At 39.5% G+C, this 15536-nt stretch overlaps 1 protein-coding gene across 1 annotated transcript in view; it reads right to left on the bottom strand.

Annotated features, from left to right (window-relative positions):
* CUNH8orf34 (chromosome unknown C8orf34 homolog) overlaps positions 1-15536 on the bottom strand; it is a 337095-nt gene that overhangs the window by 223994 nt on the left and 97565 nt on the right. The window contains exon 5 of the mRNA XM_040261349.1: positions 11781-11809. Coding sequence (XP_040117283.1) covers positions 11781-11809 — 29 coding nt within the window. The remainder of the gene's footprint in view (positions 1-11780; positions 11810-15536) is intronic.

The following is a 15536-nucleotide window of genomic DNA, read 5'->3' as shown; positions in this document are numbered from 1 at the left end:
CTATGACCAACCTAGACAGTATATTAAAAAGCAGAGACATTACTTTGCCGACAAAGATCTATCTAGTCAAAGCTATGGTTTTTCCAGTGGTCATATATGGATGTGAGAGTTGGACTATAAAGAAAGCTGAGTGTGGAAGAATTGATGCTTTTGAACTGCGGTGTTGGAGAAGGCTCTTGAGAATCCCCGGGACTGAAAGGAGATCCAAACAGTCCATCCTAAAGGAAATCAGTCCTGAATATTCATTGGAAGGACTGATGCTGAAGCTGAAACTCCAATACTTTGGCCAGCTGATGCAAAGAACTGACTCATTAGAAAAGACTACAATGCTGGGAAAGATTGAAGGCAGGAGGAGAAGGGGACAACAGGATGCGATGGTTGGATGACATCACCGACTCGATAGACGTAAGTTTGAGCAAGTTCTGAGAGTTTGTGATAGACAGAGAAGCCTGGCATGCTGCAGTCCATGGGATCACAAAGAGTCGGACACGACTGAGCGACTGAACTGGACTGCTGACTTACAGAATCTCGAATTACACAGTATACCTGGTACCACACAGAGGGAGAGTGAAAGAAAGCAAGCATGGGCCTGGGTTTCTGCTTTTACTGGGGTTAAAGGTGGGAGCTATGGGTTTTTATGGGCTCATTCTTCACTGGCAAATTTAAAAGAGAGAGTAGAAATGTAAAGTGGGAAGAGAAAAACTAAGTAGCCAGGTTAAAAAAAAAATGAATCATCAGGTTATTAAAATCAATTAATACCTCTAAGACAAAGGAGCTACAAGGTGGGGGTGGGACCTGGATCTCTGACATATGTTTATTAGTGATAGCTACCCTTGAAGTAGGCATCCTTGGCAGCTCAATCAGTAAAGAATCTGCCTGCAATTCAGGAGACCTAGCTTTATCCCTACGTTGAGAAGATCCCCTGGAGAAAGAAATGGCAGCCAACCCCAGTATTCTTGCCTGGGAAACTCCATGGACACCGCCTTTGAAGTAGATGCCTTGGCAATCAAAGCTTAAAGTCAGGCGCTTTCAATAAAAAAATGACAAACAAAACCTCTCAGGGTTTCTACTAGAAACCATCAATTCATCATTCATAGACTAATTCTTTCATTTATCCATTCTTTTATATTTATTATGATTCACTATGTGCCAGACACTGCTTGATTTACTGGAAAACACAATGGTAACACCAAAATTTAATGGTTTTTATCTGAATGGAGGGACTACAGGTAATTCTTAATTCTTTTGGCATTTGCATGTCTTTTCAAAATTCTATTATAAATGTGTACTTATAATAAGAAAAAAAAATTTTAATATCTTAATCTGAGAAACAAGCTTATAATTTGTAATATTATAAGAGTCTTGAACAATCCCTTAAAATTCAGATCTGATCAACTGAATCTTTACAATTTTCCCAAATATTATACAAATACAATATTAAAATATATACAATGTAGTATTAATTAATATACCAATACACACCAAAAACATGTAAAATATGATTTAGACATAATGGCAACCCACTCCAGTGTTCTTGCCTGGAGAATCCCAGGGACAGAGGAGCCTGGTGGGCTTCCATCTCTGGGGTTGCACAGAGTCAGACACGACTGACACGACTTAGGAGCAGCAGTGAAATTTATCCAAGTGATAATAAGTGACAGAAAATAGTCAGATATCTTGATATTGAGTCCCCAACCCTCATGAAAATTATAGCAAATAATTTATACTGTTTTCATAAGATAGCAACTGATCTGATATCCTTCTGTATTTATATTCCCAAAGCTAGGAAATCAAAGCTTTCAGCTGTGAAATCATGCAATCAAATTAATGACTTGCAATTACTGAAAAGGCATATTTATCTGCCACAATTTAATATCATTTGAAGTATAAGAATGAAAATTAACAGTAATACTATTAAATGTTAAGCCTATATTTGCACTAAGAGGATTAAGGAAAGACATATTTTAGAGAAAAAAAATCCATAAACATATTTACAGCTTCAGAATCAGTTTTGGCCTGTGCAACTTTGAAATGTTAACTTACTCTCTGAATCAAATACCCAGGAAACACAAAAATTATTTGAGGTAGTTGGCAAAGGCATTAGCCTGAAGTAAAAAGGACTGAAACTATTCCAAGAAATAATAAATAGCCCTTAGCAACTCCATTTTTTCTACACAAAGTCAGAAAGTTGAAGAAGTTACTCAAAGGAATCCTTTCCAATGTTTTCTTCAGAAGTAGCCAAAAGGTTAAAAAAGAAAGAAACGTTCAGATGGTGAAGCCACAAAATATGGAAAACAATGGATGGGGAATCCCAGGGAATAGAACTAGGGCCCAATTAAGGAACACCTCCCAACACCTTGGACAGGAAGACCTGATGACATCTGTCCAGCAAGATTTGAGAGCTTCTGGAAACTGGAAACAGTGTCAGACTTTATTTTATTGGGCTCCAAAATCACTGCAGATGGTGACTGCAGCCATGAAATTAAAAGACGCTTCCTCCTTGGAAGGAAAGTTATGACCAACCTAGATAGCACATTCAAAAACAGAGACATTACTTTGCCAACAAAGGTCCGTCTAGTCAAGGCTATGGTTTTTCCTGTGGTCATGTATGGATGTGAGAGTTGGACTATAAAGAAAGCTGAGTGCCAAAGAATTGATGCTTTTGAACTGTGGTGTTGGAGAAGACTCTTGAGAGTCCCTTGGACTGCAAGGAGGTCCAACCAGTCCATCCTAAAGGAGATCAGTCCTGGGTGTTCATTGGAAGGACTGATGCTAAAGCTGAAACTCCAATACTTTGGCCATCTCATGTGAAGAGTTGACTCACTGGAAAAGACCCTGATGCTGGAAGAGACTGGGGGCAGGAGGAGAAGGGGACGACAGAGGATGAGATGGCTGGATGGCATCACTGACTCGATAGACCTGAGTTTGAGTGAACTCCAGGAGTTGGTGATGGACAGGGAGGCCTGGCGTGCTGCAACTCATGGGGTGGCAAAGAGTCGGACACGGCTGAGCGACTGAACAACAACCACATGAAATCTGAACTTGGATGGTGGCCAGGTAAGCAAATTAATGGCTTCCCAAAGATGCCCACATGCTAATCCTCAAAACTGTGAACATAGTGCATTACATGGCAAAAGGGGCTTTGCATGATTAAGGTTAAAAGGTTAAAGTACTAGGTATAATTCATTACACTGCAATTATTATTCTTATTCATGTTCAAGTTTTCTCAACTCTTTCCAGTAGAAGACTACTGAAGCTGGCTCCTGAGCTCTTCTGACACAACCCTAGTGATCTTTCATAGTTCTTGCCTTCTGGCATAAGCCATTTTAGGCTCATTTTGTAAATACCATCTGCTCTTGACCTAGACTCAACCATTATTCCAAGAGACTGATTCTTTTTAGTTGAAAATATATTTTAAGACTAGAATCTGCATACTTGGGGTACTCGCTGTTTTGGTGTTGGTAATAGTGGATAGATCTAAGAAATGTCTATGTTTTAAACTTAAATAATTCAGCCTTACAGAAAAGTTGAGAAAAAAGAAAGAATCCCTTGCACTCCAGCTATGTTCACTGCCTGTAGAGACTGTACTTTTGTTTTTAAAATGAAAAAAAAAAAACAACTATGAGTTCATAACGGTATTTTTCATTCAAAGCAGGATATAGGATTTTCACTTTTGTATTTTTTCCCCTATGCCAAATATTCTGGTTCTTAAGAATATCAACATAATTAATTCTTTGTATATCACACAAAGCATACAGTACAACAGCCTCTTTATAATAATACCAAAACTGCCATTAACAACACAGTCACTAAAAACAGGTTAAGAGCTGATGTTGTTCCCTCTGTCCTTCGGGTATATTCCACCAGAGAAAAATCAAATCACTAGTTTACAAAGATGGAGTAATTCATCTGAGTGTGTTTTGCCATACTGTTTGGGCTCATCTGTTAGAAATCACTGTTTTAAGAGTTAACTGTGCTTCCCAAAAATTATATATAAAATATTTAAATGGTTCCAAAGTCTCATAGATACAAAGTTTGAAGAAGTCAAGATTCTATCCCTACCCTCTACTCTCTATCTGCTTCACTCTCATTTTCTCTTCCTCCCCTTCTCTCATTGGTAACGTTTAAAAAGTAATTTTGTGTGTGTGTGTGTGTATGTGTTTTACAATATGACAGGTTCTGCCATTGTTATTTTGGCTTTAATGTAAGTAAATACATATCCACAGTTCCATTACACTTACTTAAATAAATGGTAGCACACTATAAACACATTTATCCTTGCCTATTTTATTCAACAGTATATCCTGGGGATTGTTCTATGTATTTACAGAGATACTCTTTCATTTTTATAGCTGTACAGTACTCTATAGTAGATGTACTATAATTTATCCCTTACTCTTCTTTTAATGAACATTTAGTTATTTCAACCCTTTTTCTATTACAATAGCACAACAATGAATAGTCACACACATTGGTCTTTCTATAGCTTTGCCAGTGTGTCCTTGGAATAGACTTCTAGAAGTAGGATCATTTGCTCAAACAATAACTGTGCATATACAGTGTTTTAGACACTGAAAACCTGAGCTTGAAGGATAGAAAACAGCTGGAAAAGGGGAGGGGATGACAATCAGCAGAAATGTAGAAACATATAAAATACATGATTTCAAAATACTAGAGCCTGGCTGCCACACAGTATTCCTGTTTCAGCACAGCTCAGACTCTGAGTAGAGGAAAAAAAAGGAAAATAAAGCAGAAGATACAGATCTGAATGACAAAATAGTCTGTTCATTCTAGTCTTAGGAAGTTGGACTTAACCTGTTAAATAGCAGCGAGTCACTGAATTTTTTTTTAGCAGGATTCCCTAGGGAGGGTTCCCTAAAAGCAGATAATAAGTAAGTGACTTACTGATGGGGGTCTCTTAAGTGAAGCTTGTAAGACAGTGAAAGAAGCAGAAGATAGGAAGAAGCTAAGCAAAGATAAGCATTCAGCTCACTCAGCTAAAGTCTGCTCTCAGGCTGATCCCACAGGAAGCTCTGTAATGTAAATGAAAACTCAGAGCCTCATTTTGGTTCGTCACTGGTGACACCAATCCAAGCATCTCTGGGCAGGACGGCCTCCAATGAGTTGAAACAATTCTCTGGAGGAGGCTGAGTCCACAAACATCCAACTTTCACAGGAGTTGAAGGACGGGTCATACTGCCCTACTAAAGGGTACCTGAGAAGGTATCAGTCAAGTGTATTCTATGGCATTTTGAAGGGCAAATTAGAATGGTAGGGGCCTAAAGAATAAGATAAAGATATGAAAAGTATCTTTCATATAAAGATAAAGAAGATAAAGATAAAGAAGGCTGAGCACCGAAGAACTGATGATTTCAAACTGGTGCTGGAGGACTCATGACCCTTGGACAGCAAGGAGATCAAATCAGTCAATCCTAAAGGAAATCAACCCTGAATATTCACTGGAAGGACTGATGCGGAAGCTGAAGCTCCAATACTTTGGCCACCTGATGCAAAGAGCTGACTTACTGGAAAAGACCCTGATGCTGGGAAAGACTGAAGGCAGGAGAACGGGGCAACAGAGAACGAGATGGCTGGATGGCATCACCAACTCAATGGACATGAGTTTAAGCAGACTCCAGGAGACAGTGAAGGACAGGGAAGCCTGGTGTGCTGCAGTCCATGGAGGCACAAAGAGTCAGACACGACTGAGTGACTGAACAACAACCACATGAAATCTGAACTTGGATGGTGGCCAGGTGGCTTCCCAAAGACGCCCACATGCTAATCCTCAAAACTGTGAACATAGTGCATTACATGGCAAAAGGGGCTCTGCATGATTAAGGTTAAAAGTGAGATCAAGGTGAAATTATTAAGATTAGCTGGACGGTCCCAGACTAATCACAGGATTCCAGAAAACTGAATAGCTTTTCCTGGATGCAGTTAGAGAGAGGTGAGACATTGCTGGTTTTAAAGATGTAGAAAAGGGATCATGCACCAGGACTGTAGCAGCCTTTAGAAGCTGGAAAGGCAAGGTAACAGATTTTCTCTAGAACTTCAGGAAAGAATAAAGCCCCATTACACCTGATTTTAGCCCAGGAAGACGCATGTTTACCCTTTAACCTACAGAATTGTAGGATAATAAACTTGTGTTATTTCAATTTTTTACAACAGCAATAGAAAACCAATACAGTGACTAAGAAAAGAGAAGGGAAAGACTAATAAATAAGACCTTTATTTTTTTAAAGGTCTTACAAATAATATCTTCTATTTTTCCATTTTAAGTAAAATTAATAACTCTTATTACCTTCATCAGAATTCATAAACTAAATTTAAAAGTCACAGAAAAAATAATTTCATAAAATTATAATTGAGTTAGAATATGAGAATAAAAGATCAGTATTTTATAAAAGTTAAGAAAAATATACCTTTAGTGAACCCCCCAAAATTTTAATGGTAGATTGCAAGGAAGAATATGTATTGATTTCTACTACTATATTAAAGAAATAGGTGCTAGCTCAACACATGGTGAGCCTTTTTTTTGACTGCTGTTTTATACTGCCTGAGATTCACTTTTTCTTACTGAGAAAAATGCAGGACTATGAGCTTCATGGCCAGCAGAGGGCGCCATGAGACAGGCGCGCGCGCTCTCTCTCTCTCTCTCTCTCTCTCTCTCTCTCTCTTATCCAAGGCTCTCTCTCTCTCTTAACTAGGGGTTTTTTCCTAGGCAAACAAAGGATCCTGGCTTTGATCCTGTAAGCCTGTGTGCCCTCTGTGTGACCTCGTACTCCTAAATATCAGGTGTGAAAGTAAGAGCAATATTTTTGCATTGACATAATTTTTTTCAATAAAAGCTTATTTATGATAATTGTTGGCATCTTCCAGAATAAAAATGAAAAATAATAAAATTTCCATTTAGCCTTCAATAACAGGAACATTAGGTAAGTAGTAAAAATGTGCGGTGTTATGCAACTTATTTAAATGGAAACTCTCCCGAGCTAGTGCTTTGAAGAGAGGTGAGAGGAGGGACAGATGCATCCTGAAGAGGGTATTTAAATAAGTGTCAAGGCTTCCACAATTTTATCCAGTGAGGCCGAAATCCATTTTCAGTTCAAAGAATAATTAGAATGTTCTTTAGCTCACCAAAGATAGGTTAATGTAGAAAGCAACCAGGCTGCAAGTCAGAGAGCCCAGGGGAAAAAGGGAAGGATAAAGTCCAAGCAATCATTCAAGCTAATTTAGGGTTCAGGCAGCTACGGCTTTGTAGAACATACTGGAGGGAGCAAATGAACCCAGAAATAGTGATAATTATGTCTTTGTACTTAGAATGAACACAAAAATAAATACAAGATAGAGATTATTAAATTTCTGCAAATTATAAGCTAAGTCACTGTGTAAGATGGAGACCCGCTGGGGCAAATAACAGTGATGGACAGAGGAGGCCTAGAAAAGCAGGACAAAGCCAGGAGACCTCATCTGTTACTTATTCTACCTGCTATGGTGACCAAACCAGCCAATCCTCAAGGAAATCAGCCCTGAATATTCATTGGAAGGACTGACTGTGAAGCTGAATCTTCAATACTTTGGCCACCTGATGCAAAGAACCAACTCACTGAAAAGGTCCCTGATGCTACGAAAGATCGAGGGCAGGAAGAGAAGGGGTCGAGAGATGATAAAATGGTTAGATGACATCATCAACTCAATGGACATGAGGATGAGCAAACTCTGGGAGACAGTGACGGGCAGGGAAGCCTGGTGTGCTGCAGTCCATGGGGTTGCAAGGAGTCGGACATGACTTGGCAACTTGAACGACAACAATGGCATACAGTCAAGACCGAGTTTGCACAGAATTAGTATAGATTGAAATTTTAATGATTTTAAAATATTATGATGGCTTAGCGTATGTGAAATAGATCACCAGTCCAGATTCGATGCATGAGACAGGGCGCTCAGGGACAGTGCACTGGGATAACCCTGAGGTATGGAATGGGGAGGGAGGTGGGAGGGGGTTTCAGGATGGGGGACACATGTACACCCATGGCTGATTCATATCAATGTATGGCAAAAACCACCACAATATTGTAAAGTAATTAGCCTCCAATTAAAATAAATAAATTAATTAAAAAATATGATGATTTATCAAAGTAAATCCATATTTAAAAGTACATTCACAAATTCATTTATTCAGAGAATCAGAAATATGCTTTTGGTATCAAACTCAAAAGGTACAGTCTTACTTGGAATAGAAGGATTCTAACTTTATTGCATTTTAAAATTATAATTATTAACATATAGTCCATTATTGAACTAACTCCCCCCAAAAATGTCCTTTTCATTATAGGGGACTGGAATGCAAAAGTATCAAGTCAAAAAATACCTGGAGTAAAAAGCAAATTTGGCCTTGGAGTACAGAATGAAGCAGAGCGAAGGCTAATAGAGTTTTGCTAAGAGAACGCACTGGTCATAGCAAACACCCTCTTCCAACAACTCAAGAGAAGACTCTACACATGGACATCACCAGATGGTCAACACTGAAATCAGATTGATTATATTCTTTGCAGCCAAAGATGGAGAAGCTCTATACAGTTAGTAAAAACAAGACTGGGAGCTGACTGTGGCTCAGATCATGAACTCCTCATTGCCAAACTCAGACTTAAATTGAAGAAAATAGGGAAAACCACTCGACCATTCAGGTATGACCTAAATCAAATCCCTTATGATTATACAGTGGAAGTGAGAAATAGATTTAAGGGACTAGATCTGATGGATACAGTGTCTGATGAACTATGGACGGAGGTTCGTGACACTGTGTAGGAGACAAGGATCAAGACCATCCCCATGGAAAAGAAATGCAAAAAAGCAAAATGGCTGTCTGGGGAGGCCTTACAAATAGCTGTGAAAAGAAGAGAAGCGAAAAGCAAAGGAGAAAAGGAAAATTCCCATTTAAATGCAGAGTTCCAAAGAATAGCCAGGAGAGATAAGAAAGCCTTTCTCAGTGATCAATGCAAAGAAACAGAAGAAAACAACAGAAGACTAGAGATCTCTTCAAGAAAATTAGAGACACCAAGGGAACATTTCATGCAAAGATGGGCTCGATAAAGGACAGAAATGGTATGGACCTAACAGAAGCAGAAGATATTAAGAGGTGGCAAGAATACACAGAACTGTACAAAAAAGACCTTCACGACCAAAATAATCACAATGGTGTGATCACTCACCTAGAGCCAGACATCCTGGAATGTGAAGTCAAGTGGGCCTTAGAAAGCATCACTACGAACAAAGCTAGTGGAGGTGATGGAATCCCAGTTCAGCTATTTCAAATCCTGAAAGATGATGCTATGAAAGTGCTGCACTCTATATGCCAGCAAGTTTGGAAAAATCAGTAGTGGCCACAGGACTGGAAAAGGTCAGTTTTCATTATAATCCCAAAGAAAGGCAATGCCAAAGAATGCTCAAACTACCGCACAACTGAACTCCTCTCACACGCTAGTAAAGTAATGCTCAAAATTCTCCAAGCCAGGCTTCAGCAATACGTGAACCGTGAACTTCCAGATGTTCAAGCTAGTTTTAGAAAAGGCAGAGGAACCAGAGATCAAATAGCCAACATCTACTGGATCATCAAAAAAGCAACAGAGTTCCAGAAAAACATCTATTTCTGCTTTATTGACTATGCCAAAGCCTTTGACTGTGTGGATCACAATAAACTGTGGAAAATTCTGAAAGAGATGGGAATACCAGACCACCTGACCTGCCTCTTGAGAAACCTATATGCAGGTCAGGAAGCAACAGTTAGAACTGGACATGGAACAACAGACTGGTTCCAAATAGGAAAAGGAGTACATCAAGGCTGTATATTGTCACCCTGCTTATTTAACTTATATGCAGAGTACATCATGAGAAACGCTGGGCTGGAAGAAGCACAAACTGGAATCAAGACTGCCGGGAGAAATATCAATAACCTCAGATATGTAGATGACACCACCCTTATGGCAGAAAGTGAAGAGGAACTAAAAAGCCTCTTGATAAAAGTGAAAGTGGAGAGTGAAAAAGTTGGGTTAAAGCTCAACATTCAGAAAACGAAGATCATGGCATCTGGTCCCATCACTTCATGGGAAATAGATGGGGAAACAGTAGAAACAGTGTCAGACTTTATTTTGGGGGGCTCCAAAATCACTGTAGATGGTGATTGCAGCCATGAAATTCAAAGACGTTTACTTCTTGGAAGGAAAGTTATGACCAACCTAGATAGCATATTAAAAAGCAGAGATATTACTTTGACAACAAAGGTCTGTCTAGTCAAGGCTATGGTTTTTCCAGTGGTCATGTATGGATGTGAGAGTTGGACTGTGAAGAAAGCTGAGTGCCGAAGAATTGGTGCTTTGAACTGTGGTGCTGGAGAAGACTCTTGAGAGTCCCTTGGACTGCAATGAGGTCCAACCAGTCCATCCTAAAGGAGACCAGTCCTGGGTGTTCACTGGAAGGACTAATGCTAAGGCTGAAACTCTAATACTTTGGTCATCTCGTGAGAAGAGTTGACTCATTGGAAAAGACCCTGATGCTGGGAGGGATTGGGGGCAGGAGGAAAAGGGAATGACAGAGGATGAGATGGCTGGATGGCATGACCAACTCGATGGACACGAGTCTGAGTAAACTCCGGGAGTTTGTGATGGACAGGGAAGCCTGGCGTGCTGCGATTCATGGGGTCGCAAAGAGTCGGACATGACTGAGTGACTGAACTGAAAGGGGTTCTAAGATTTAAAAAATGAGAATTTCTATTTCAATGATGCCTAAATGCTGCTGCTAAGTCACTTCAGTTGTGTCCGACTCTGTGCGACCCCATAGATGGCAGCCCACCAGGCTCCCCCGTCCCTGGGATTCTCCAGGCAAGAACACTGGAATTGGTTGTCATTTCCTTCTCCAATGCATGAAAGTGAAAAGTGAAAGTGAAGTTGCTCAGTCGTGTCTGACTCTTAGTGACCCCATGGACTGTAGCCCACCAGGCTCCTCCGTCCATGGGATTTTCCAGGCAAGAGTACTGGAGTGGGTTGCCATTGCCTTCAGATGCTTAAATGCATAACTTCAAATTAAACCTCCCTCATGAGCAACAACTCATATAAATATGTTACACAGACAAACTAAACAATCCAAAAGAGAAATCTTGATGCTATTTCAACCTGCAAAATTTGCTGTTTCCCCAGGTTTTCCAATTTTGCTAAATGGCACCAAAATTTACCTACTTGCTCATCTCCCAAACCTAGGACTCACCATTGACTGATTTCTTCTACACTGAACTACTACCAAGTTCCACTGACACTACTGTTAAAATATATTCCGAGTCACATCACTTTTCACCACCTTCAAAACTATCACCCCAGTCCAAGGGGTATATTCCCTTGGCATCTTGGAATTATTTTTTAAAAAATCTTAGTAAGGTTTCCGAAGGGTAGTTCTACAAATGTATGTGTCTTCTCATCATCATATAGACACAGGCAGAACCCAGTTTATATAATATTAGTTTTCATTATTAGTATAGTAATTCAGTGACTACAGTGATTCAGTTTTCTCTAACTAAATTCTAAAACTCTCAACTCAGAAGAATAGGTGATATCATACATTTCATGCATTAACTTTCATAAAAGCATAAAAGTTTGAAAGTTTTCAAATGTTAGCACCCAGATAAATTAAATTTAAACACTTCCTGTTTCAGAAACTCTTTCATTTAGACATTGGATTAAAATGTAAGTTCTATATTTTATTTTCACTAGATGGATAGTTCAACGTACCTTATCGAGCTCATCTGAAATTGCAATACCTGGGAATCAAGAGAGAAAAAAGTTTTAGTAGTAATCGTTAATAACCCCGTCTTAAAACAAAAGTTCTATTTGTAGAGCTAATACATTTTCCATTCTATTTTTTTCTTGTTAAAGGTACTTCAGAACAATGTGGTACTTTCTTTCTACTGATGAAAACAAATTAGGAGTTTAGACAACTATAACAGCTGCTGAAACAACGGAAATGATGCAACAAAAAACAAATACATTACTGCTTGTTAAATGCAGAACAAACTTGCAAAGATGACTGTAGAGAGACTGTCTTTATGTGGTAATGACAATCAAGTGCAGCTTGTTACAACAGTGTTCTTTTTTAAGAACTGATCAGATTCCTAGAGTAGTAAAAAAATTAAGGCAGAAAGATGGTTGAAGATCATGTATTTTAATTCCCTTATTTTCCAGATGAGGACACAGACAGGGGAACCTAAACTATTGTGTTCCATGTTCCTTGAGATCAACAGCTTCTTGGGGCCAGTGGATCAAGATTCCTCCTCACAAGCTCCCCTTCTATACACATACTCCTTAGTCCAATTTTTGTCTCTATTATTCTTCCAAAATTGTTCTAAGTTAGTAACATAAAAGTTTTAGTCCTTAATTTATTTCTCTGTGATGACAGACTCTGTTAACTCCAGTCTCTTGAAATGCAGTCCTACATTTTCTATTCTCCTTTGTCTCCTTCACAAAGATCTTCTTTGGGGGGGGGGTAGTAAGTCCTTTCCTGAAATACCAAGGGTTCTCTTCCCCTTGCCTTGGCCCTGCAAAAAGAGTTTCTTCAATCACTTTTTAGAAAGTTACCAGTTGATCTTAAAAATTTTTTTGCACATCTCAGATTTATGAATCCATTATTCATATAGACAGCAGTAATACTTCACCTACCTAGAGTGTAGCCAAGAACTGGCAAGTAAGTCAAAAGGCCTTACCGGCCTTGTATTATCAAAATGCATGTCACACAGAACTTAAGCCTCACTCAAGAGCTAGTCCCTGCATCCTCTGACCACTGTCCATTTAGCAGTTATCAGGAGCTTTTGCAGGGCCAAGAAATTTTACCAGTGGAAAACAAAGATGAAGAAAAAGGTTGCTATGAAGACACGTTAAAGACAAAGAATGATAAAAGCTTCTTGTGAATTCTTTCAAATAATTTTATCAGCATATATAAATATACATACAAATGTTTTATGCTGCTCTATGCACGTATAAAACAAAATTGGAGGCACACACACTATTTTGTTATCTGTTTTGTGTATAAAACATATTTTTATATTAGTAAATATTTTCTACAATATCATTTTTAAATAGTATAAAGTAGACCATTAAAATAAACAAATTCCTTTAAAGAGTTTAAAAAAATAAAGTATACCATTGTATGAATGTGCCATGATTTCTTCATCCATTTTTCTTTCTCTAATAAAAGATACTTAATTTCAAACTTTTCCTATTAAAACTCCCATGGCAGTAAACAATGGAAACATAGGTTGGACATGGCTACACACAATGAATATGTTTCCTATCCTTTTCCGTTTTTTTTTACCAACTTATCTGCCACTTCAGACAGTTAGATTTTCGGAAGTACTTTCCATCCTTGATTTTTCTAAAACATTCTATCTCGATTTTCATCTTATCTCTCTGAAAACTCCTTTTCAGTGTTCTCAGCTAGATCACTTTTCTACCTGTATCTTAAAGGTTGATGATGTATGTGCCAGTGGGTGGGCTCTTTTTCCCTTTATACTAATAATTCCCATATCTGTATCATGCAAAGGCTGTTCACCTCACACTCCCACAGAAATGTCTGAAGACTAGATAAATAAACAAAACAACCGCCCCGTTATCTGCTTCCATTTTCACTCAGAGGTTGTTATCCTCTTAACTCCTCAGGCTTTTGTCAGAAGAGACTTTTGTGGGATGTTCATGATTGATGCACTAAAAAAGTTCTTTTTTTTTTTTTCTCAATTGATTCTGGACAGCTGTTATCCAGTCACAGAGCATAAAATATCAGCCCTGTTTCCCAAACAGCTGGACATTTTTCCCTGGAAAAGCTCCAGCCAGTGTTTCACCTGAACAGCAAACTGCAGATTGATGTCTAAATGGACTAAAGATACCCGTCCTATCACTGCCTCCCTTCAGACAGATTAGACTCAGAAAAGCTTTCGGTTCACTCGTTGTTGGCATAATCCTTTAATAGATTTCTGTCTCGTTCAGTCACGAAGTCATGTCTGACTCTTTGCAACCCCATGAACCGCAGCATGCCAGGCTTCCCTGCCCTTCACTATCTCCCAGATGCTCAAACTCATGTCCACTGAGTCAGTGATGCCATCCAACCATCTCATCCTCTATCACCCCACCTTCTCCTCCTGCCCTCAATCTTTCCCAGCATCAGAGTCTTTTCCAATGGGTCAGCTCTTCGCATCAGGTGGCCAAAGTATTGGAGCTTCAGCTTCAGCATCAGTCCTCCCAGTGAATATTCAGGGTTGATTTCCTTTAGGATCGACTGATTTGATCTCCTTGCAGTCCAAGGGACGCTCAAGTGTCTTCTCCAGCACCACAATTTGAAAGCATAAATTCTTATGACTGAGTTATATGCTAATTACTGTACTACATGCTGGGGAGTCCAAGTCCTGCGTTCCCCTGCCTCCCCACAGTGCAGAGTCCAGCAATCTCTGAAAGTAGATCACAGCATGTAAGTGTGCACAGAGAAAAGCATGGAAACACAGAAAGAGGGGGACAAAACCCAGTCCCAAGAAAGACAGCAGCAATAAATCATCAAGGGCATTTGAGCTGAGACTGAAGAGAGGAGTAGAAATTAGCCTGTGGTGAGTAGGAGTGAGATGTCAGGGCACAGGCGCAGCATAAGCAAATATGAGAAAGGGAAGAACATCAGTGAGTGTGAAACATTCCCCTGTTACTGGTGCATAAGTGGCCTGATGATGAGTCATGAGAGATGATACCAGACACGTGACTAAGGGTCAGAGCATAGAGAACCTTCTATGAGTTTATTTTTTCATAAAGATTGTTTTTAATGTGGACCATATTTAAAGCTTTTATTGCATTTGTTACAACATGGCTTCTGTTTCATGTTTTGGTTTTATGGCCAAGAGGCATGTAAGATCTTAGCTCCCCGATCAGGGATTGAATTTGCATCCTCTGCATTAGAAGGTGAAGTCTTAACCACTGGACCACCAGGAAAGTTCCTATGAGGTTTTAAGGAGCCACTGAATGTCTGCACCAAGTGGTATAGGTTTTCACTGTAGATCCAGCCCACTGACTGGAGTAAGGGCTGTTTGGAGGAACTGAGAAACAAGAGTGTGGACAGGACTGGTTACTCATGCCTCAGACTTTCCCAGCTCTCCTGGGCTCACAAACTGGACTACATCCCCCAGCCTCCTTTGCAGTCAGTTGTGGAATGTAGGTGATGTTATTCGTGCACTTCCACTTCAAAACATTAGAAACGACCCCTGTAATCCTCTATTATCTCTGTCTGCATGCAGGCACCCTTGGATCAGGCGCTAAAGATGGGAGAATAACAGGATAGAATAGTCTGTATCCCCATCACACTCTGTTGTTGTTCAGTACCAAGTCGTGTCCAACTCTTTGCAACCCCATGGACTGCAGCATGCCAGGCTTCCCTGTCCCTCACCATCTCACTGAGTTTGCTCAAGTTCATGTCCATCGAATCTGTGATGCCATCCAACCATCTCATCCTCTGTCAACCCC

This window comes from Oryx dammah, unplaced genomic scaffold (assembly GCF_014754425.2).
Source record: "Oryx dammah isolate SB20612 unplaced genomic scaffold, SCBI_Odam_1.1 HiC_scaffold_19, whole genome shotgun sequence".
Taxonomy (NCBI): Eukaryota; Metazoa; Chordata; class Mammalia; order Artiodactyla; family Bovidae; genus Oryx; species Oryx dammah.
This window is presented reverse-complemented; position numbering and strand designations above follow the sequence as displayed.